The 25,301-nt window shown below is 39.3% G+C and overlaps 2 protein-coding genes across 10 annotated transcripts in view; both read left to right on the forward strand.

Annotated features, from left to right (window-relative positions):
* The window catches only part of capn5b (calpain 5b), a 59,358-nt gene extending 36,603 nt beyond the window's left edge, over positions 1–22,755 (forward strand). For 3 of the 5 annotated variants that reach the window (XM_044221399.1, XM_044221398.1, XM_044221402.1), the window contains 9 exons: positions 1,912–2,105; positions 4,248–4,325; positions 5,431–5,626; positions 5,720–5,842; positions 5,959–6,155; positions 7,134–7,255; positions 7,386–7,436; positions 10,163–10,299; positions 13,212–22,755. In XM_044221399.1, coding sequence (XP_044077334.1) covers positions 1,912–2,105; positions 4,248–4,325; positions 5,431–5,626; positions 5,720–5,842; positions 5,959–6,155; positions 7,134–7,255; positions 7,386–7,436; positions 10,163–10,299; positions 13,212–13,394 — 1,281 coding nt within the window. In that variant the 3' untranslated portion in view covers positions 13,395–22,755. Of the gene's footprint in view, positions 1–1,911; positions 2,106–4,247; positions 4,326–5,430; positions 5,627–5,719; positions 5,843–5,958; positions 6,156–7,133; positions 7,256–7,385; positions 7,437–10,162; positions 10,300–10,628; positions 11,432–13,211 lie in introns of those variants that run through there. The other 2 variants (XM_044221401.1, XM_044221400.1) reach the window with 2 other exon arrangements.
* Positions 22,756–24,036: 1,281 nt separating this feature from the next.
* The window catches only part of myo7ab (myosin VIIAb), a 52,995-nt gene continuing 51,730 nt past the window's right edge, over positions 24,037–25,301 (forward strand). For all 5 annotated transcript variants that reach the window (XM_044221392.1, XM_044221393.1, XM_044221396.1 and 2 more), the window contains exon 1: positions 24,037–24,337. The gene's annotated coding sequence lies outside the window, so the exon portion shown is untranslated. The remainder of the gene's footprint in view (positions 24,338–25,301) is intronic.

Below are 25,301 nucleotides of genomic sequence, written 5' to 3' on the forward strand. Positions count from 1 at the left end.
CAGCAAAAACTAATTTACAATCCCTTGTTGTGATTCAGAATAAGGTGCAGTTCAATTTTTAAATGACATGGCTCTTTTATATGCATGAATTTCTACACTGGAGGGCCTATTACGTAAGTGAAGAGTAATGAGAGCTCAGAAAACATAACCAATACCATACAAAAATGCATTTTCCACCTTTATCCATTGTTCTTTTTACTTTAGCTTGAATTTCTCATTCATAAATTGTTATTCTGGGGAGGCATGAATTCTACATCTGTCCTCTAGGAGACCCAAGGCTCTTCTACTGTTACTCCCATTTCATCTTTCTTGGACAGACTAAAGGAAAAACAGGTGGGAATTAACAGGAGAGAAAGGCATGGTGGCTCTGCGATCTTAGCGTCCAGTAGAAGTGGACCCCAGGTAGAACAGTTGCTACCTTGGTAGCAGCTAATGGGGATCCGAATAAACAAATAAAAGTAAAATTTGGACTTGACCCGGAAACCAACCCATGGAAAAACCTACCCAAACATGGCATGCATAAATTAATTTTAAAAACCCAGAGAGACCCACAGATAATTAGATCTGGTCCAAAATTTGGTAGACCCAAACACACCCTAATAGAGTTGCGAAGTTGGAGGAACTATTTCGGGCACCCCTGGTTCCAGAAAGGAACGTGAGTTACGTGACTCACAGCTGGATTGGCATGAAAACTGAAAAGAAAATCCGCAGTTTAAATCAATTTACTTACGCATACTGCTAACTCTCGCAGACACTGCTTTAGTGAAAGGAATAACTGGATGTCACTCCCATAATTCACGCAAGGTATCAAGGGGCATAATATAATCAGCGTATAAGCCCCAGCCTTGGACCTTCCAGGGCTGTACACAAAGATAGTCGAGCCACCATGACTCCCATTAGCTGGTCTTATAGGAGCAATGGACTCTGGGGATCAGTATTCCTTCTCACAGCTCCTATTTGGACAAACCAGTGTTTTAGAACTCCAATAAGTTGTACATCTATTTGTCCTTTCTGTCTGTTCGACTGTCTGTGTGTCATATTAATTAAATCCTCAGCTGTTGCAAAGATAATAATGTATGAAATTTGCAGTGTAATGTGTCTCAAAAAATCCAGTTGCACTGAACACATAATTATTGGATGAAAGAACCAATTTTCTGATAACGCTGCTTAATGACTCTCTCCTCTTTTCCTCTTACCTTCTAAAGCTCTTGATTCACAAATGGCACATTGCTCAAATTTGAAAGTGTCACATGTTATTTGCTCAATCACATACACTCACTGAAAATCTTCCTGTGTGTGTAGTTTCCCAGGCAGAGATCTTTCCAGTAGCCTCTCTTATCGAAAAGATTTAAGATAAATTTGGTAATTAACATTAAGCAACGCTAAAATTTTACAAATCCTACTGAAGAGGGGGGAAAAAGTACCCAGATCTCAGCAATTACTTTGGTGAATACAATGTTATCATAATTGATAGAAGTAATTGCTAAAACTACAAAAATAAGACCCACATTGTAATAAAACAGAATTATTCATTAAAGTTTCATGCAACACCTACAATACAAGCAATCATGGTGCACCCCCATGGCGTAGGAGTTAAGATGCAGCGAATGAACCGCAACGTCTGCAGTTCAAGTCCGGCTGGGGACCTTTGTTGCATCTCTCTCTCCATGGTTTCCTGTCATCTCTCTACTGTCTGTAATAAAGGCACAAAATTCTCTATTTTTGGTTCCCAGGCAAACACAAAAGCTGAGCTGCAGCAGCGTCCCTGTGTGCCTTTTACCAGACACCTACCTGTTTGTAATTTTTTTTTTGTTGTTTGATTGTATCAGCCTCCCTCTTTTACATATTTCTCGCAATCCACAAAAGCATCTGTTTTCAACCACTAAACCTCCCTGTTTTGCTGTTTTGCAGGCCACCACGATAGAGGACATGGAGGCACGGCTGGACTGTGGCCTGGTCAAAGGCCATGCCTACGCTGTGACAGACGTACGGAAAGTGCGGCTAGGTCACGGACTGCTGGCCTTCTTCAAATCAGAGAAGCTGCAAATGATCCGCATGAGGAACCCCTGGGGAGAGAAGGAGTGGAGCGGCCCCTGGAGCGACAGGTAACCACAACACTGCCACCTACAGGCGTGGATGGACTACTGCAGCTCATCAAATCATATCTTGTCTCATTGAGGCTCATTGAGCCGTCTTCATCTGTCCCAGTTTTGCACAGTGATGTAGGTGAGTCAGATGTGGAACATTTCCAGAGCAACACAAACAATGTATTTGTCCTTTCATACGTGACCTTGTTGTGATCTGTACCAATTTAACCAATTTCACTAATTTAATTTTTAAAATGACAAAGCACACTGGTTCCCTTGGACTCTCAAAATTTCTAAGAGACTGCGTGTGATGAATGAGTAAACAACAAACGACTGAACAAAAACCAGATCATATATAATGCCCACAACATAGACATGTAGACAATGAAAAATAGTGATGCAATCAAGATAATGGGCCACAGAGCAAAGATAAATGATTGAGTTCAGCCCTGTTGGAGTGTTGCTTGTTTTTAGAGAACAATATCAAACAGTGCACTTCAGTTAGATATAATTTTCCTGGAATCCTCCCAAAACAGTCAGACCAAAATTAGCCTGACCCTTCAATTCAAACATCTAGGTGAAAATGTCAAAATGTCTGGTTTGCACAAGTGGCCATTCAATCAGATGGACAAAGCTCTTATTTCTCCCAAGAACACAGGTGTTTCATTCCAGTTTTACTTACTCCTCCATTTCTGCTACCCTACACTTCTTAGGGGAATAGGTACTGTAACATCTCTCTGTCTTTGAATTGTTAGCTACCAGACTCTGTGAAAGAAACAGCGAGGTGGTAAAGCTGGATCATAATGGAGTCTGAATTATTGATAAGGCCAAAAGAGAGAAATATGTTATTAGAGATGTGAGGCATCTCTCCTTCTTTCTCAATCATTCACTGGCTCTCACTGAATAATTTATTCATGGTTTGATAAAACCTGTTTCTGTAAATGGAGTCTTTAGACAGACTGTTGAGATGTGGACGTTTGTCAGTGAATCATAAACAGTGAGACATAAACACAGAGCTAATGCATCCAGTAAATGCCTGTTTCCCCTGAGCAGTGAATACAGAACAGACCTTGATGTTTACACCTTGATGTTTAGGTATGATTCACACTAACAAATACACATACAGAGTTGAATCACAACAGTCACAAAATAGCTGTAATAAAAAGAGTACCTACAGATATTGCTCCAACAAGATAAAAGATACCTGTCAATATTTGTTTGGTCACAGATCTGATAAAATGGTGGACATAACAATGTCACTTAAAGCTAGGGTAGGTAATGCATTTCAGAAGCATTTTTTGATATATTTGTTGACGTTCTTTTTACATCCCGACAGCAATCAATAAATCAAATGCTCTTGGGGGGGAGAAAACAAATCCACAATCTGTGGCTGTCGCAGGCCTGTAATAAGCCCATAAAATGATTGGCTGGCCTACCTGCCTGTCTACCTACCTACTTTCGAAATCTAGTTAGCTGTCTCTTCCTAGTTCTGATATGGAACTGTGCCAGTAGTGGTTGCTACTAGCAACACAATGTTCAACTGAAACCAACTGTTGGTTGCAGAATAATGAAACTCAACACTCGCTGTATATATTTCACATTAAAAGCCTACCAGGACAGGGGGTATTCAGGAAGTGTTTAACAGTGTTTGGAAAGTACTGAATACAGCATTTTTTCTTTCTGTTAAATAGAAACTCCACCAGCAGAGTGGTGACTATGACATTACTCTGTTGTTGTACTGATGGAATTAGTGCTGTGAAAAAAATCTACATGACTCTGAATTTATTAAGACAAGCAGGTAAACATGGAGGAAGTGTTGAGTTTGCATCAACAGCAAATGAAAACGGGTGCAGATCAAAAAACATACTTATTAAACGGGAAATAAAGGTTTGCCTCTAAAGTAAGCCTGTTTCAAATAAAGGCCTGGTTCTCTCTGCAGTTCCGGTAAATAATGAGGCATTACTATAGGATTGAAAATGTACAGTGTTTTAAGACTATTTTTAAAAAATATATCAATACACTGTATCATACTTAGAATTCCCCAGTAACCCCGTCTGCAAATTAAATCTCCCCCATAACTTTTTTTCTTGTAGCTTGTCAGATTGACGCTGTTCTTCTGTCTTATGTGTGTGTTTGCTCTCATGACTTTGCTCACTGCAGTTCGGAGGAGTGGAACAAGGTGAGCAAGAGTGAGAGAGAGAAGCTTGGTGTCACCGTGCAGGACGACGGCGAGTTCTGGTGAGAACCATAAATGTACTAACAATTTTGCTTTTGTTCCCTTATCTTAGACCCATTTATTAAGATGGTGCCGGCATTGTAAAAACGTATGAAAGTTACATTTGAATGATAACATGTTTGTTGACTGATTTAATACTGTGGTCTGGTTAGACTTTCAAAATAAAGCTTGCTTTGAAACATTTCAGGTGACAGTTGCAGTTTGGTTAGGTTTAGGCCCCAAAACTACATGGTTAGGTTTAGGAAAAGATCATGATTTGGGTTAAAATAACTACTTCCTTAAAACAATCAACGTTGACTATTGGTTTCACATGGGAAATAACCCCGGTCTTCTGTGTGAAAGTCCTGTGTTTGACCCATTACTTTTATGTTTGAGCCTTAAGTACATTTAATAGCAAATACTTTTGTGGAATTTTGAAATCAACACTTCTTGAGTTGCATTCTGGCTTGAATTGATTAACTGTAAAATAATGTTGCTTCAAATTTGCTCTGGCCTCTTCTTTAAGTTTGTATTCAACATGATACCTTATTATCGCAATGAAATGTACTGAAACGAATGTATATGTGACACAAAAAATCTATTTATTATTTTGGCCTGTAAAAAATATGCTTGGCCAGTGGATTTTTTCATCTGCCAATCCCATTGGCCGGTGAGTTAATTTCGGACACTGGTCGTGAGAGTCAGTGGTATCGATCTTCTCATGTAACAGCAAGAAAGTGAATAAGCATATTTCCAAAAATTTCTAACTATTCCCTTTAAGAGGCTTTTCCACACTAACATAACATAAATAAAGTCCTCGGGGTAGCACTGTATCTACAGTGTAGATTTTGGGGGATTTTTGGCATTAAAATGGTCAAATGATGATATTGACTTTATCAAATAAGTTATGCTACTGTTTTTCAAAAGCCCATATCAGTCAACATTTCATCTTATTCCATGTCAGCACCGGAAATCCTAGTCTCCCTTTAACATGTAACCCTTTTCTTTGTTCCTGATCTCATTTTCTCTATTTTTGTACTTGTTCAAAGACTTCTTCTTTCAAGCTTTTCCCTCTAGTTGGTATCCACTCTCTCCGGTCTCTCCTCTCCTTTTCCTGCCCTTCTGCAGGATGACGTTTGATGACTTCTGCCAGTACTTCACTGACCTGATCCTGTGCCGCCTCATCAACACCTCCTACCTGAGCATCCACAAAACCTGGGAGGAGGAGGTGATGAGGGGCTCCTGGGTACACCGCCATGACCCCCTTCGCAACCGGTCCGGAGGCTGCATCAATCACAAGGCCACCTTCCTGCAGAACCCTCAGGTTAGTCGAGGTAGTGTTTGTGTACATGTGTGTTATAAAGATATGTGTGTCCAGTGTTGAATTGTGATATGGTTTCTCCCTCTCTTTTCCCAGTACGTGTTTGATGTGAAGAAGGTGGAGGACGAGGTGCTGATCTGCTTACAGCAAAAAGAAAAGAGAACCACACCCAAAGAGGGCAAAGGGGAAAACCTCGCCATAGGCTTTGATATTCACCGGGTAGAAATGCACACACGCACAAATACCAAGAAGCCTCCACAAAACTTGAACAGTTAATACATTAATGAATACCTCAGGTGGACAAATTTCTACTATAATGTCTTCTCAACCTGCAGGTGGAGCTAAATCGGAAGTACCGTATGCACTCAGCCCAGCAGAAAGTAGCGGGCTCCATCTACATCAACTCGCGCTGCGTCTTCCTCAGGAAGGAGCTGAAGGAGGGCCGTTACGTCATCATTCCCACAACCTTTGACCCTGGGCAGCAGGGCGACTTCCTGCTCCGTGTCTTCACTGATGTGCCTTCAGACTGCAAGTAAATCTGATATCTTACCACTGAACACATAGTATAACATTCTGAATAGCAGATCTACATCTAAAGCTTTACGTAAATCAAATCTTCTCAGCTCATAACCTAAGAGACTGGGTTATTTAGCCAGGTTACGTTGAACCTTAGAGTGGTTCTCCAAAATAAGTACATGTCAAGATCACATACTGTAGGTCTACCTGCAGTGTGCACACTCTGTATGTAACTCAAGGTAAGCAACTCCCGGGCTCTGCGTTGTGTTGAGTGGTGTGAAAAAATGACGTACTGGAGGCTTGCTTTTATTTCTATATTATTGATTGTCTGGATAAGAACAGAATAACCAGTGCGTACTGGTCAGTTATTAAAGCTGGCTCGCCACAGTCTACTCAGACTCATCATGCTACAAGTGTTATTTTAGCAAACTTGGTAGCTAGCTATCTTTCCGAGTGTACCATTTAATGTTTTACAACCAATTTAGTACTATAAAATGCACCAAGTCCAATAGATAGACTTGTAGGTTGCATTTCAGCAAGTCACAATGCTAACATGTTCATAGAAAGGATTTACTTATGTCAATACAATATATTTGTGCAGAGTGCTAAGTGCTTGTTTCTCATGAACTGGCAAATTTTCACAGCATTTACTACAAAGCCAATAAAACTACAAGAACTTGTGACAAGTGGAATCACCTTGAAAAATGGTGAACCTGTCCTTTTAAATGTGTAGCCATTGCACAACTCCCATTATTTGCTAGCTGCACGCACAGCTACTCTTGCTCTTTGACTCCATTTCCCAGAAGAGTGTTTTGCAGGGATTGAAGTTTTGCTCTCATTTAAGCTCTCAGGACAAGGAATTATGTTAAGTTTGTGTTACTGCATACTAATTTGCTTCTCTTGTATAAGTAACAGTGGTCAGAAGTACTAATGTAAAACAGATGTTCAGTCCAGTTGGCTTTAATAACAATCACGTACACTCTTTCTTTCCCAGGGAGCTGACTCTGGATGAGCCTCCTCAGACATGTTGGACGGGGATGTGTGGCTACCCTCAGCTGGTCACTCAGGTCCATGTACTGAATGCTGAGGGTCTGCAGGGACAGGACTCCAATGGAGGTAGGACCACTACACGCAGTGGATAAGAGTTGTATCTTTGTTTGACTTTGAGTTGTGTGCTTTGTATTTGCATGTTGATGATCATGTTCCTGTATTATAAAGCACTGCAAACTCCTGTAAAAACCCACAGAGCTTCACTGCCTCAATCCCAATAAGAAAAGACGTCCGAGCAAAGCACGAGGTACCACAGCACCATCTGCTGAAACTATAGTTACTTATTTAGTTCTAGCCTGTCCTTACCCCCTTAAAGCTTTTACATTGTGTGCAGAAACCTATAACCTGTAGCTTTTACAACTCACTCACCTTTAAAGCCATTATGTGTAGATTTTTTTATGCGATTATAGTATCTTTGAAATCATTATTGATTTCAAAGATACTATAATCTGCACTACTACTAATAAATTATTAGTAGTGCAGTGCTTTCAGCCTTTTCATTCTGTATCCCCCTGTCGGATCCTCGTGGTGACTGGCACAGTGTCCACCGGATGGCGCCAAAGTCAGACGTTTTCATATCCTCCACATAGTGGCTTTAATATTGAGATTCCTTTGCTGAGAGAGCAGCAGCAGTGGTGGAAGAAATAGTCTGATCCTTTACTTAAGTAAAAGTACAAATACAAAAATGAAAAAAAACTCCATTACAAGTAAACGTCCTTCATTCAAAATCCTACTGGTTTATTTATTTAAAGGTGTTATCAGCAAAATGTACTTAAAGTATCAAAAGTAAAAGTATTCGTTCTACATGTCTACAAAATGTCCCCTGAGAGTAATATACTATCATATATGACATTGTTAGATTGTTAATACTGATGCATAAATGTGTAAGCAGCATTTCCCTGATTGAGGTGGAGCTAGTTTTAACTACTTTATATACAGTTAGCTAGTTTAGTCCAGTGGTTCCCAACCTAGGGGTCGGGTCCCTCCGAAGGGTCACCAGATAAATCTGAGGGGTCGTGAGATGATTAATGGGAGAGGAAAGAAGAAAAGACAAAGTTCTGCTTCACAAATCCGTTTAAATGTTTTGGACTTTTCTCTAATGTTTCCGTTTTTTGTGAATTGTTGTTGATAATTTTACCTCTTTGGGCCTCAGGCATTTATTTAAGTGAAACTATCTGAGAAGTTTAGAGGTGAAATGTCTCTTTGGTGAAACTGCTAACAACTCATAGACATCTGAAATATAACAAGGGACACCAATCAGAGACTGTTTTTGTGTGAGGACAAGCCAAAAATGTGAGGAACCACTGGTTTAGTCTTTAACAGTGCGTTGCATTTTATAAGCTTATCACATGCTCTGAAATGTAGTGGAGTAGAAATATAAAGTAGCACAAAATGGACATACTCAATTAAAGTACTTCAAAATTGTGTACAAGTACAATACTTGAGTAAATGTATGTAGTTAATTTCCACCACTGGTGAGCAGGATGTGACTTCAACACAAAATTGATGAATTGTAGTACAGGTGAAGAGATTGGTTTCAATATGTGATTGAAAAAAACAAAAACTCCTGCACTCTGTACTCCCTTTATTAACAACATTTCAGCCCTCAGACTTCCATCAGGTGAAATTAATGTATTCAAACAGCACCAGTAACAAATATACATAAACACAGCTCGGGGCAAAAAACACCAATCAGAGGGTGCCAGCAGCACCTCTGTGGCATCCATGCAAATGAAGGTCAATGAGCTCTTCTTATAATTAACAAAACCCTGTACTGAGCACCTCTGGTTATAAACGAAAATAGAACGTTTACAAATGTATGGACTGAAACATTGTTAACGCGAGAAGACAATGATGGACAGTGTGCAGGATTTTTTGGTTCTTTCATAATTAATATTATAAAAAATACTGTCTAGACCTGCTCTATAGGGAGAGTGCAATGAGATAACTTTTGTTATGAATTGGTGCTATATGAATAAAATTTAATTGAATTGAATCATAGGTTTGAGTTAGTGATGGGAATTGCGGCTCTCAGACAGTAGCCGGCTCATAGAGCCGACTCGTTCGCGACCGTCACATCACTAGTTTGACTGTTTGATCGGACACAACGTCTATAAGACTTTCTGATGTGCAAAAATTTTGTAGCAATTGTTACAAACTGTATACCTACTCTACATTATGATCAACAGCACAAACTTCAAACAAGTTATAATCTTTATGAATTCTGACTAATTGATGTCATTAGCAGACTGGAGCTTCCGATTTTCTTAGACACTAATTGATGAACTTCGGTTGGTTCTCAAACAATTAGTCGATGAATTAAAAATTAAGAAAATTAATCAGAAACTGTTTTGATAATGTTTTGTTTTATATGATAGCAAATTGAATATCTTTGGGTTTTAGACAGACAAAACAAGCAATATGAGGACTTAACCTTGGCCTGTGGGAAATTGTGACAGGCATTTTTCACTGATTTCTGACATTTTATAGATCAAACATGAATCAACTTATCGAGAAAGTATTTATGCAGATTAATTGATAATAAAGAAAACCAAAGAATTCTGCACACAGTCCATCACTTGAATTCACTTTATTAACACAACGTTTCTGTCCTCAGTTTTTTATCTGTATGAATTTTGCCTGATGAAGGTCTGAGGATCGAAACATCGTGTTAATAAAGTAAGTTCAAGTGATTGACAATGTGTGGGATTCCTTGGTGTTCTTTTCAAGTCAGGATTTTTTTATCCTATGTCCCTAAGACTTTATGGCGTGCAGGAACGTTTTTGAAATTACGACCTGGAGATTAATTGATAATGAAAATAATCATACAGTGCAATGTTTTGGAAATAAACTCTTCACCCAATCAAAGGATATAATCTGATCTAGACATGTGTAAACAAACCAGGTGCATAGTAATCACAGTGTCTGTTATCAACACAATCTACTGGTTTAAAGACTTTTTTCTTCCTTCAGCTGTAGATCCCTACGTGATCATCACCTGTGAAGGAGAGAGGGTTCGTTCACCAGTTTATAAGGACACACGGTGCCCAAACTTTGACATCAAAGGCCTGTTTTACCGCAAGAAACCCAAGGAGGGCATCCACATCGAGGTGAGCTGTCACTCTCTGCAGCCATCCCACTGTGGGACTTTACACTGAGAACTGGCTGAACCACAAGTTCATGATGGCTACGACCAAAATGTAGGACCAGACAGTGTTTTATTGATCTGCTGTTGCCAAACCAACAGATGTTGCAAAAGGTTAAAACACTGTTACGAAAATAAACTGTAAAAGATTTTAGCCATGGAATATCCAACTTCACTTCACTTCTTGGGTGAACCGACCCTTTAACCCTCCTACTCCTCAAGAGTTTGGGGTGTGTTTGATAATGGCAACAGTGAACAGTAAACAAACACTCATATTGATCATCTGTATACTAGGATACACACTCTCTCAAGGTGCTGTAAACTACTGTTGAGGGAGTTCCTGATGCAAGACACAGTCAGAGCTTCCTTCTGGATTCCCCTGGGTCTGTCCTGCTTCCTGCTGGCGGTGTGGTGTGTGGACTTTACAGAATGTTTTGCTCAAAAAGTGACACTCTCTACATTGTTCAGAGTTACGGTTTATGTTTTCTTTCATGTTTATTGTGCTTCAGTGAGGCTACGGGGGCTGGCATCAGAGAGGAAGGCGAGGGAGGTGTCTAATAGCCCTGTCTGACCCAACAGCTAATTGAACGATGCAACCAGAGGAATTTAACTCCTGAACTAAACTAGGAACGAAAAGTCCCTTTTGTGCATTCCTGTTTGAGTTTCCACCACTTTTGAAGAACTGTGAAGACAAATTAGACCCACGATGGATTAAAAAAGAATGACAAAAGCATTTGTAATGCAGCTTTGATACACAAAGAAACAACAACACACGTCATCCTGCTGTTGTTGTTTTGTATTTACTGTTGCTTGACTCTGATATTTGAGTTGGATGTAATGAATGAACGAAAAGGAGACATGCAGAAGTGGAAACCCCGGAAAACTCCAGAATGCCTCTCTCCAAAGCAGACAATCTGCTGAGTGTTTGATGGTTATTTATTTCTGCTTTACAACCTCGATGAAACAATCAGTAAATTGTTCTCGTTCGTTCATGCTCTCAGCTCATTCTTTCTCTTTATCTCGCTCTGTTTTAATCCAGTCGGAAAGCCTCCAACTTTGTTTTTAATGCTTATTAATATTAAAAATACTTCCAAGTACTTCCTTATTTTGTGAATGAAATGGTGCACAAGTTGTAGATGCTGCGGCGTCTGTGTTTGACCAATCAGAAATGTTCAGCCCTGCAAACTCCATCCCTAAAGGACTTTTTTTTTACCCCTGGAACTATCGTGCAGGAACTAAATTTAATCCTTAGTTCCTCCAGTCAAAATGCAGGTTAAGTTCCTGAGTTCCTACCAGGGGGGAAAGTTCCTGCGGTTGAAGTGCCTTATATAACTATAGGCTGTCTTTGTCCCAGGATATTGCAACACTCAGCTGTAAACCTTTTAAGCACTGAACCCTAACACCATATTTCTCACCTGGAGTTTTCCATCCAATTTTTCCTTCATCATCTCTGTGTGTGACTATTATCACATGAGAGTGCGGCTGCTTAGGAAATTTGCTGAACAGCCACAACCAATCAATTACAGGCTCAAAATCAGGCAATATGTGTAAGCCAGTGTACTTGTTAGGGAATTATTGTTGGTAATATGATGTTGCATTTACCTAATCAGACCTGTGAAATTGCATCATTTGTCACTCGGTGAGAGGAGGCAGAAATGTGCATCTGCTCTGTAGAGAAGCTGGGCCTGTAATAGGGAAGCACTGATCTTACTTTTTCTACCCGATACTGATACCGATACCCAAACTCTTGACTGATTTTTTTTTTTTCCAAAATGTAAAATCTGTTAACCTCCCTGTGCCGAACTGATTAATGTGAGCCAACGTGAGGCTGTAACTGCAGATCACTTCTTAACTATGAGTGATGTTGAGCTTTCAGTGTCATTACAATGCGTTAACCTCATAAGGACAGACACACCATCACGTTCTTGTGTAATATATGTAACAAACATAGTTTGTGCTGTAGGATTACAGGTGAACAGATACAGACCTTACAAACAGCTTGATGCTGCACTGACAGTCCTCTGTGTCCACACACTGAAAGACTTCCCTCAGTGTAATTACATGCTTGTACATCTCTTCACCAAACCACTAAACCCATGCGTGGCTCTGTCTTTTTTACCCAGACCAAAACTGACGACGTAGTTCCCTGAGCCGTTCTCCTTTATCAAGCATTGCACATCATGAAATAAAATGTATTCCGTCCATGCAAAGTTTCGAAACAACCTCCTGACAAAAAGGAGGTTGGAGGTAACATGAGTCATTTTAACACTCCTCGTTTCACAGTAAAGGCCTACCACTGTCTACACATTAAAATGCATTTATTTCAGATGCAGAAAGTGGCGAAGTAGCTTTACACATGTTATCTTACAGCTGTAAATGAACAGAAAACTGTATTTAATGTGCATTGGTGATGTTTGGCCGATACCTGATCTGCTATAAAATGTCAGTATTGGCACCAGATTGGTGCAACCCTACCATATAATCCTGATCACTTCAAAGTTCAGACTGAACTCTTCTTTTTTTTCCCCCTTTTATTTTCTCCAACTGTGTTATTGTTCTGCACTTATTTATTTTTAGATTGTATATATTTTATAAATCAAATATGATGTGTTATATAAGTTAATTTTCTTTGAAGAGTGCTGTGTAAGTAAGGTTTATTATTTTTTACTGATTGCTTTACACAGAAACACCTGTACATCAGCACTTCTTATTCTTCATTCTTCCACTCTGGTGTCACTACCTTCTGTCCCTTGTGTATTTTCTCCTGTGGTTTTCTCTTTCGTGACAGCTTATTGCCTTTTGTCTTTTCTCTCCTCTCTTTTCCTGCTTCCCCTTTCACTTTCGGATCTCTGCCTTCCTCCCACGAGCGGCGAACAGATCTACAACAAGAACATGATCGTGGACACCTTCCTGGGTCAGGTGATCCTGTTCAGCGACCCCAACGAGCGGCAGGAGCAGCACACGCTTCACCTCCGCGACAAGGGCAGCCGCCAGGACAACGACCTTCCAGGCACTCTCACCGTGCGCCTCGTCACCTCGATCGCGCTCACCAACATCTGATGCGATCGTTTCTATAATTTATAATGATCAACACTCAAGGTGGCGTTCAATCGTGCCCGCCGTTCATGTTCACCGTTCATCCTCCAACCATCGCGGGAGCTCGCTGTGTCTTTTTTTCTGCTGCTTGCGCTCTCTTTGTGTATCTTATTGTTTCTCTATTTTCTCTCACTTCAGTATTTTAATTCAGCTCTGTTACATGGGTTTTTGAATACCCATGACCATATTTCTGGATGGAAGGTGTCCATAGATGATATTTGGGGTTCGTATTTAATATCTTTGAACACATTCCTGCGAAAATGATTTAGTGAAATTTGTTCTTAAAGTAGGTTTCATTGCAGGTTTTGTAGCCACAATCTCCATCAACAACTGAGCTGCAGTTCAACCGATTTTTAAGTTTTATCGAATCAGTTCGTCGGTCTGACCCAAATCTACAAACTTCTTATTTTCTTTCTGCATATTGTTATATTCAAACACACACGCGCACACACTCATACATGCACATACAGTACATATGCAGTAATTTCTGCACTCTCCATGCATGTGCCAATGTGTCCAAGGGCTATGCTTTGCCTTAAGGTTGAGCCTGTCTCTCCACCTTGAGGAGGCGGAGGGGTTATGTTAAATACTCTTTATCATCTTCTACATCAGCTGTCCTCGGTGTTAGCACAGCCTCCATTTCTGTTCCTTAAAATCAACATTACTCCCTGCTTTTTGTCATAGTTCAGCCTTTATCTCCTATATATTGACCTGATGTATACTCTTTTATATCTGTGGATAATGGTCCCACCCAGTCCGCTCACCCAGATTACTCAAGTCTTCACCAGTTTGCCGGTGCTTTGGAGAGCATGCAGCACTGTCTGTCACTTTTTACTGTGGACTTTACAAACGAAAGCCAACAGCAGCTATTCTCTCCCTCTACTGAGAGCTTTTCTGTGTTGTTCTGTGAGCGCGCTCGTGTGAAATCTTGCCTCCCGTCTTCCATCACTAGTACCATTTCAAACTCCCGAGACGCTTTCTGCCGGTTGCTATGGACGATCTCAAAACTGCATGGCTTAAAAAACTAAACTCTTTGCCTGTGCTGCACATGTCTCCAGTCGTAGCTTAGCAGCCGGTGCTTTTGATAGTGCTACCCTGTCTCTTTGATCCCCCCATGTGTACACCTTCCCAGTCCATCGGAGTGCAAAGATTCACCCTGACATAATCAAGTGCTTTATGGGACCAAAGATGAGCCAGATCCTCCGCTCTCTTAGTCCCTTTCAGACCGGCCTGGCCTGGCCCGGCCCAGCCTGGCCCAACCTAGCTACAAACCACCACCCCCTGTGCCACATCATCTCTTAACGGCAACACCACTGCCTGACGCTTCCTCTGACTTGAGTCTGTTGGCCCGGGCCAAAGACTCATGCCACGTGACCCCAAGAGACAGCAGTTGTGCTTCTGCTGTTGGCACAGAACAGGCATGAGTCTATGTATGAGTGTGAGTGTGTGTGTGTGTGTGTGTGTGTGTGTCCTGCTAGATCCAGCCTTGCTCTGAATGGGAGTGTCTGGTAGTGCTTGGGATGAATGTATATCTGTTAATCCACGTTGTGTCCGGAAGAAAACGATTTCTGAGGAAAGGTGTGAACTGAAAGGAAAAGAGCCCTTCAGGGGAACACACACCTCGCACTTTATTTAATTTTAAAGCGGGAAAAAGACCCTTAAGAATGAAAGAAAGAGGAGGGAGAGCAGAGAAGACATCCTGCCAAACAACCTGTGCCATCGCTTTGGTCCTGGCTTTGCCTCCAAAGCAGGAAAACAACATGGGACATAGGATGAACTGCTCAGTGATTTTAGAAGGATTTCAGATGGCTTTTGTATATTGAACCAACACTGGTACATTTAAATCTATCTCTGATGAACTACGGCATTTATTGCATAGATCAGGTGGCCATCCAATTTGACCTTTTAGTACCTAGGCTTTTTGTGACAGAAGCCCAGACAGAAAATGTCAACTTGTGTTTTGTTGTTGTTTTTTCAAAAGTGCAATATCATTGCAGACTTTTCATTCCAAGTTTTATTGACTTTTGGGTATGTCTTAGTGTTTTTCCTTTGTGTTTCATAATAAGAATTAAAAATGTAAGTTACAGTCATTATCAATACATTTCCTTTGAATGTAAGACAAACAGTTAGTGGACTGATCTCTCAGTCAAACTATCAAGTCCGTTTTCATGATTTTTCAGCGCCTTTTTCCATTACTTGAACTGTCACACATGGCATTTAATTGATCACACACCTTTGTGTACAGCATCTTTTTAAATGTGTCGTGCATGGGTTATTTTCCAATATGTTCATGGCCTTGTATTGTACTGTTCAATTGTTACTATATATATTTATTCTTTCTATGTCAAATGTCTTGAAAATGCTAGTTTTTAGCAGTCAGCATGTCTACACAAATGCACCTCACATTAGTCTGATCATATCAACAGGTTTGAAACAGTTATGTCTTGTAATACAGTGATGCATTCATAATGCCTCTAGCATTGGTAAACATTAGCAGCAGCTGTTGACTACTATTTAGGTGCTATTTATCTTCTCTGTGCTCTTTTATATAGTTTTCAGTCTGACGGAGGGACCGAAAATGAGTGTTAGGTAACATAACAAGAATGAATTTGGAAAATGTCATGTTAGCTTGTGGACAGACGGTGTTAGAAACTGTAGTGCCAACTGTAGTGTAAGGTTAGACACGTGAGCATGTGCCTGGATAGCTGCTGGTTTTTATTTACAGACCAGGTGGGAAAAGAAAGAAGCCCTCCCTCCCTCCCTCACTGAGTACTGTTGAAGTGTCCTTGTGCAAGGCACTGAACGCCTAACTGCACCAGTGAAGCCTTGTAATGGCCAGCTATTGTACAGAGCAGCTTCCAGGTGTGACTGCACATATTTGTGTAACTCTAATTTCCCCAGGTTGTGCCTCTCATTTTTTACCATTACATTGGTTTCACAGAGCTAAGCATCTGATTTTCTTAGAATTTCCAAAATCCTCAAAAACTCTTCTAACCATCTGGCTGAAAAAATATTTACATATACAGTAAATGCACAATTAACCGCCACCTGTCACGTCGTGTTATACCCCACCTCTCCCAGCCTTTGTCACTCGCAATATCTTTTGTTTTAATTATTGCGAGCAGCGCAAGCTATCCAGATGGTTTCCTATGAAATTCTATTATTATTGATCTGTTGTGGCAGGAAGGTTTGAACGGGATTCAGCCTTTCCAGCATGAACAAAATAAAGTTCAAATATAGTTTTCAACCAACGGCGGCACTTAAAAAGTGTGGTACTGTAATAAGTGACGACTCTATGCTGTCACTGTACAGTATCACTGACTTAACTATGTCGTTTTCATACCCATATATTGTTTGGCTGACATATGGTGCTGTTGAGATGTGATTTACAATGTTGCAAGGGAATTATGAAAGCTTTTCACAAAAATGTAACTAATGTCACTGTAATGCTGTGGGTTTTTTTTTTTTTTTTTTTGGCTAAATCACAAATGCATTTCATGCATAAATTGGTTTACCTAGAAAATAGCATTGAAAAACTATTGTGAATCTTGCATAATGATCATATTGCATTAATTGCAGCAGCCCCTCACACAATTAACTAATTAATCAATTCATCCCTGAATTCCATCCAAGTATATTGTTGAAATAAAATGGAAATATTTCCATTGTTTATTTCCAGTTATAGTTTTTCATGAGAAACAAATACAAACAAAAAAAAGGCTCACAAAATCAGATGCCTGTTTAAGACATTTCCACTGGTGACCAGACTGACAAAAACAATTATTTTAACCTGTTTCCTCAGTTGCAACTCTGCTTCCTAATCCAAACAATGATGGTGGCCAGAAATGACATATGTCCTTGATAAATTTGCACAACATGAACCAAACTCAAAGAATCATTAATATTGATGTTATTTTGTATTTTTAAACTAAATGATGCATTCTTGTGTTGCACAAAAAGAACAAGGAGGTATGTCATATCCAGCTTCCTGGATAAGAAATATAGTCAAGACTGGGAAAAATAAAATTAAATTAAAAATAGTTTTTATTGTTCAGTCGACTAAATATTTTCTCATCCAGATGGTTAGAAGAGTCTTGGAGCACTGTTGAAATTCCTTCCATACAGTCGTAGGTTTTGTTAAACGACCCTGATTATTTTTCAGAAAAACTGATGCTTAGCTCTGTGATTCAAATGTAAGGTAATACATTACAGGAACAAACTGGGGCTAGGTGACACTGGCATCAACTAAAGACCAACAGAAAAACAGAAAACCTTGATTTGACTTGCTAAAATTGTACACAACTTTGTTGGAAAGAAATAATTGTATTAAAAACAATAAGAAATGGCAGCCTGTCTCCAAACCATGTTGGGTTAATGTGGACATTTTACATCATAGTTTACAGTCTATTTTGATGAATGGACTGTTAAAGACCTTATTAGGTCACATAACACAAAAATTACTTTTAGGGTGATAACTTCTACATGGTACATTCATGAATGCCAATTCAAACTTAATGTCTAATTTCAGTCAGTGTTTAAAGTTAGATTTGTGCCATTGACATTTATTTATGGCAGTAGGTATTTTTAATTGAAAACTGTTTCTTATTAGCCATGTCAATTTGTGTGATGGAATTCTAGTTTAGTTTTTCTTTTCAAACCGAATAGAGTGACATCATAAGAAACAAAATATGATGAATTTGGATGTGCCATAGCTGAGGAGGGCAAAGAAACCTAAACACAGTGTTAATAAACCACCAATGAGAAGCAAGCATTAATTAATTACTCGAATGTGTTGTACATTAGCTATATACAGTAGCTAATATAATTCCCATGGGCTAGAAGCTGTTACACAGGTTTTATTACATGGACTTGAGCTGTATGTTGAACAGTAATCAGCTAGCCATGTAGCAGCTGGTGAGCTAGTACTCTACATTAGGAGCTAATTTATTGAACTGTGAGCACAATGTACATAAACTTTAATAACACATCCTAAGTTACTTATTGCAAATGCCAGACCAAGTTCTTTGAATTGGATAGTATGTGTAAATGAATATGTTACCACTGTGTTTATCTGTTATGTCACAAGCGGTTGTATGAACATCCAATTAACCCCTACATGTCCAATGGATGCAGTTTTAGAATCAGAGCTTGTCCTTTAGCATTCCCAGTGTAGATAGCCAACATGTTTTGTGTTTTACAAACATATTGAATACACTTTTGCAGCTCATTTATTAGCGATATGGTAGCATACTCTGTGGCTGTACTTTTTGTATCTGTATTTCCTGAAGACTGTATATTAGCAGAGGGAAAACTGTAGCATTATTTCTCCTGCTTCACAGACTTTGGAGGAGACGTGACATAAACAAACAAGACAATTTTGAACAGGCTAGGTACGTGGCTCTAGGGATTGCAATGTCAGGTTGGTTAGTCGGTTAGTCACTTTGGTCCAGACTCAAATATTTCAACAACTATTGGATGGATTGCTGTGAAATTTTGTACAGACATTTCATGGTCCCCAGAGGATGAATCCTACTGACTTTTAGAGGTTTGTGGTTTTGAGTAAATGTCCATTTCATTACCATGGAATATGGTACATACATTCATGTTCACCTAAGGACGAATGATAATCATTTTGGTGATCCCTTAACTTTTCATTTAGCTCCATCACCAGGTCAAAAATTTCATTTGTTCAGAACTTTAGGTTATGACCAAATACCTGCAAGACTAATGACGTCCCACTCAGCTTCAGCTGTACGTTGTGTTCAGTGCTAATTAGCTAATGTTAGCATGCTAAGATGCTACAGTAAGACAGTGAACGTGGTTTTTGACCATTATATCTGCTAAACGTCTACATGTTGGCATTGAAATAGGAAATATGTTAGCATGCTGACATTGGCTTGTAGCTCACTGCACTGCCTAAATACAGCCTCACAGAGCTGCTAGCATGGTTGCAGACTCTTAATCTTCAATATGAATGAATGTGAATTAGTATTCATGAATGTGCCATGTTATTGGTATTTGACAATGCAAGCTGTCCTTAAGTCATCATAGATTTTATATTCCAGAGTTTCTATTCAACTGATGCCAGTATCACATTTTACTTTGAGGTTTCACATCAGGTTTTCAGCAGCGACCAGTTGTTATTTCGTGGCTCCCTATTTTTGTATTTGTATGGATGTGGCACCGAAATATAACAGCTAACGCACAACCTGACAGCTTTGATATATGGGAGTACTTGGGCTTCAAAGTCATTGTGTCACTCACAGTCCTACAGTAATAGTAAGAGTAAGGAGCCAAAATAACAGTGTGTCAAGCTCAATGTGAAATCTTATCGAGGCATTCCTCTTCAAGCCTCTACTCATGTGCCACAGCAGTGCCAAAAAGACGAATGGTCTATTGAAAAGGGATGCTTTATGGGTGATGGAAGTCATACTGTACATTGTAAACATATTTGCTATGTAACTGTTGGACAAATGTAAGATAGGTGAAGTTTTTTGTACCTTTTTTGTTCTCCACTACGTCTTTTTTTTTTTTTTTTGTCTTTGTCATGAAGTGATCCTCTTTGCGTTGCTATGGTTACTGATTGTAATTGTTGCACATTGTGATTCTTTGCCAGAAGTGTTAAGGCTTTCACTGTTAACCACCACACACACACACACACACACACACATATACACAAACACACAAACACTCCTGCTACTAGACTAACCAGGCTTGGTTGGAGTGTACGGACCTTGACTGGTTTTTTGACAGTTGCTATAAAGCTAATCGGTTTTCTGTATATATTTTTCGCACGGCCATGCCAAAGCTGGTTTTAAGAACACAAGACCATTCAAATGAAGCTGAACTGCTCACAATGGTGGTGACTTTTGTACGAATCCAGAAATGCCAGTGCATGTAGCAAAATGCTTCAAATCTGCTCGCTCCATTATGAATCACAGAATATATATTTTGTTTTTCAGAGTGTTGTAAAACATAATCCGCTGTTGCTACTTTGATAGACATACTGTGTGAAGTAGAAGGCTTATGTTGCACACTTGCATGTATCAAAACAGTATCCAGTTTTCTAATATTTTGTATTCAGTAACTTGCAGTTTACGGTATGTATATAAAAGTAGCAGCAACTTGACTTATCAGTTGTTATTATGGGATCCGTATTTTGATGGATGTTATACAGTATATTCTAGACATTTATTTCAAGAGGAAGATGTTCTTGCTCACTACCACCAGTAATCAAGTGAATTATTCACCTTATTCCTAGTCCCATGATACCTTTTGTAAGGATTTAACAAAAGAGATTTAATGTGTTAATTAGTGAGCTTTAGAGGTGCTAGAAGGTGGATTTTGTAACAGAGCCAGGCTAGCTGTTTCCCCATGTTTCCGGTCTTTGTGCTAAGCTAAGTGTGCTGGCTGCTGGCGGTGGCTTCATATTTAGTGTACATATATGAAAGTGGTGTTGATCTTCTCATTTAACTAATCGGCAAGAGAGCGAATAAATAAGCCAAATTTACAAAATTGTCAAACTTTCTCTTTGAACAGGATAATGTGATCATTCCTCTGCCCTCTACTACTGAGGGAAGTGAGATTACCTGAAGAAGTTACCTCGGATAGCAGTAACAAACTAAGTTATCATAGCTTTATCTAAAGCTTGGGACAACCTGAAGACTAGCTGAAACCTACAAAGACTGGACAAACCATGCATAAAGAGTGTTTCCACCAATTTGCACAGATTCTTTTAGTCTTTGACAGTCAGGAAGGAGTATAAACCTTACGACTGAGTAAATACACAAGACAACACATTGAACAACTGGACTGGAGTTCTGGCAGAAGACGATCCCACAAATTCTGTGAGAACACAAGTTGTTGCGCGTTCTTGTACCAAAACAAACATGGATGACCACCAGCAGCTTGAACTGTTTATATGCAGGGCATTTTGCACTGCTGTAAAGACCCAAAAATAAAATAAACAGTGCAGAGTTTGGGTGAGATCCTGGATGGAGAGGTGTGGGCAAGGCAGCCTGTATAGCCTACAGAAGGAATTGGAGGTGAGTGAACTTTGTAAAACAAAGCTAACTTCAGGTAAAGCTCTTTATTTACGGGAATGGCTCCCTCAGGCTACACACAAGTGACATAATCAGTCACTAAACAAACATCAAACATATTTTTCAAAGTCTTTGTGAGAACAACTGGCAGCAACTGGATCTGAAGACTTCAGATTTGACCCTTTACACATATCACAAACTATATGATTTTATCTGCCGACTGTCAACACCTGGAACAACTGGAACAGACCCAGTCTAACTTGGTCCGATCAGTCGTCTTACCCAAATCATATTCATAATCAGCTCAACATTCGTAATGTGTGTCACCGCCTTAAGTGATGTAGTGATGTGGGACTTTTGCGCATCGCGTAGGAGGCAGAGGTATCATCACATTATCTCGTTTAAGATGTGACAGGCTGTGTTCCCACATCATTTACTTCCCTAAAGTCTCTAAGAAAAGGCAAAACACCTGTAGCATAGTACTAACAAGGTACCATGGGCGTAGGAATAAGGTGGATAGACAAACCTGAAAATATGTGGGATTCGGAGTGGTGAAAAGTAATTTTTTAGGGATTATTTAAGAGGCTTTTTTCCCATTTATCACTTCTAGACAGAACAATGACATGATCGCAGTTGATTGCTTGCCTGCTGATCTTATAGCCTCGTCAACTTAGGTACTGCTGCATGTGTCTAAAGTTACAAGACACTGGTGATGGAGCTCCAGAAAGAATACACCAGGTATTATGTGTTTATCTCAATGACAGCATTTTGTAGACTGTATTGAATTTGACTCTGTTGTACCAGGTCACCGGAAACCTTCTACATTCTTGTCATTGACATTTTTATCGGAGATTGAGTCTTGTCCACTCAAGGAATGAGCTTGTGATTCTTCTTGTATTTTTCTGCTGATGTTTATTAACTAGAGACTGGAATACCTACTGCATGGTGACACTTCTAGAAGATGCTACGATCTTTATAACAAGTATCTTTTATCAGTATTTTATAACCTTGTTAATTTTATATATCCACTTTACCTTGCGTTCCAAACTGGTATGTTTACTGATAGCTAAGTTTCAGAGAGCTGTGCTGTATGTTCTGTACTGTGTTCTTGTCTGTGTGTTCTTTTCAGCGTGAGCTTTCCTTTTCTTTTTCAATGCGTGTTCGTTGAATTTGGTTCTCGGTTACACTGTGGTTATTTTATAGCTACAATCTAAAATTATTATTTTTTCTTTTGTATTTATGTCAACTTGTGGCATGACTTTGAAATAAAACAGGAAAACCTATTCTGGGTTTGTCATTATTTTATTTAACCAGAAGTCTCTTGAGGTACATGACCTCTTCTTTTTCTTTTTCTTTTTTTTTTTAAACAAATGTATTTATTAAATCTTAAGTATTTTATCACATGTTGAATGGAAATGAGCATGAAGATAAAGTAGATAAGAAAGGCAACAAGAAAATACATGTGTGTATGGTAAATGTCTGAAGACTTGCATGTCTTTGCTACACTGCTACATTGTATTAGAAAGTATAATGTTCACTATCATAGCTTAGCATGTAACATGCTAACACTAGCTAATTATAATGTCACAGAAAACAGAAAGCACAGCTGAGGCTGATGGGAATGTCCTTAGTTTTGCAGGTATTTGGTCATAAACCAAATTATTGGACCAATTGTAATTTTGACCCGATGATGGCGCTAGATGAGGTTTGTTGATTATCTTTTTTTTTCTCATATCATTAAAACATAAAACAAATACAATTAAGACATTGCCACCACATCACAAGCCATCAATATACTATAAACAAACACCATAGAGAAAAAAACCAAAATGTAGCCACATGCGGACAAAACCAAAATAAATGCAATATGTCTTCAATTTCAGATATACAGAAGCAACAGTTCTGATCCTCTTCCATACCCCAAATAAAAAGCATTTTTCTTGTGGGCAGTATTTTGTATAGAATGCTTAATTAATAATATTGTGACTTAGTATCTATAGCAGAGTAATAAGTTAAATTATATACCTGTTTCAATGGCAATGGGATATAAAATATCCCTTCCCAGTGCGATTTGAAATTTATCTGGCTTATCTATCAAATAGTATGCCCTCAAGAAAAGTGTATGTAAAAAAAAAAAGTATCCTTTTCCTTTTAAGCCAATGACAATTTTTCATAGACTGTTTACACACCAACATTTTTCTTCCAGCATTTTGGTTAGGTTTGTTGATTACCTAAAGTAACAGCAGAACTGCTTCTGGAAATAGATGTTGCTATTGAAAATTTAAGTGTAATTTTTCAATGCTGAGCATATTATTTGTATTGATGGAGGAAGAAATCTCAGAACCTGGGCACATAAAACCAAAGCTATCTGCATGGCAAGATACCACTGGAGGTAAGTGAGTAGGTTTTCTCTTGTGATTTCTGTGAACTGACCCTTTACTTAGTATGTGGTAACAGAGCAACTACTAGGAAATTATGACCTGGGTCACCTGCCGCTCCCAGCTGGTCTCTGTATCTGTCACCAACAGGCTCCACCTCCCAGCTAATCAGGATCAGCAGCAATGAATGAGACACAGTGAGAGAGTCTGGAGAGCCCCGTCACTGACCCATACATCAAACTGTAACTGGGCGTCAAACGTTGAACCACGTACAGGAGGCTGGGACCGCGAGAGGACGAGTGAAGGCTGTGGGAAAGATTTTTAACAAAGAAGGGGACTGACAGACAAAGACAGGAGCAGAGAGATCATCCTCCAGCTTCTTCTCCAGTCCTGTACCATCCTCAACCATCCTGTCAACTCTGGGCCTCCTCACGCCTTCCCAGAAAAGACGGGCAGAATAGACCAGGAGAAAGAAGTGTGTTGAGAGGTAAGTAAGGCAGGTGAATGTGGGTCGAGGCTGAGGGCTTAGCCTGCAGCCAGGCCACAGTGCTGCTCCTCTGCTGTAGCTTTAGGCCAAAGCCTCTTACTGCTCTTCGTCCTGTGCCAGCACTTAAAGGAGCCATTATGAACCCTTCAAGTAAACACAGTTGGCTGCAGTGTGTGTGTGTGTGTGTTTGTTGCATAAAGTCTGAATGGTTTCTTTACTTAAAATTTAGATTCCATTAGAGATTACCTCTTGTCAGATAAGACAACCTTTTTAAGTGTCTCTGAAGCAGTTACAAATGGCATACAGAAAAGAATGAGAGTAGCATAATTGTTGCATTAAAAGATGTTAGTAGGAACTATAAAAGTGAATAGCAACAATAAGATGAAACATAAAGGCAGCAGTCAGGAGGATGAGGAAACGGTGAAAAACACTCAATATGACTGCATAAAAACTGTAAATATTTGGATCAGAACAAGATAAAATCAAGATAGCTTGACCAAAAAAGGATCTCAAGTAGGGCTGCAAGTAGCGATTATTTTCATTAACGATTAATCGTACAGTCTATGAAATGTCAAAGAAATGTGAAAAATACCCATCACAACTTCCCAGATCCCGAGGTGACGCCTTCATATGTCTTGTTTTGTTCAAATAAAAGTCCAAAACCTAAAGATATTCAGTTTACAGTCAATGATGACGATGAGAAGCAGCAAATCCTCTCATTTGAGAAGATGAAACCAGAGAATGTTTTACTATTTTTGCTTTAAAAATGACTGAAACGACTAACCAATTATCAAAATGGCCGCTTACTAGCTTTTTACGGCGCTTTCAACCACATCTACATGAACATGAGATACACTTAAAATCTCTGGGAAAGTTTTGTATACGGACTTCAATTAAGGATTTTTGGGAATGGGTCCAACTACTTATTCCAAGGTCAAGAATTTACTTTTGCGTAAAAAAAAAT

This window comes from Siniperca chuatsi, linkage group LG14 (assembly GCF_020085105.1).
Source record: "Siniperca chuatsi isolate FFG_IHB_CAS linkage group LG14, ASM2008510v1, whole genome shotgun sequence".
Classification (NCBI taxonomy): Eukaryota; Metazoa; Chordata; class Actinopteri; order Centrarchiformes; family Sinipercidae; genus Siniperca; species Siniperca chuatsi.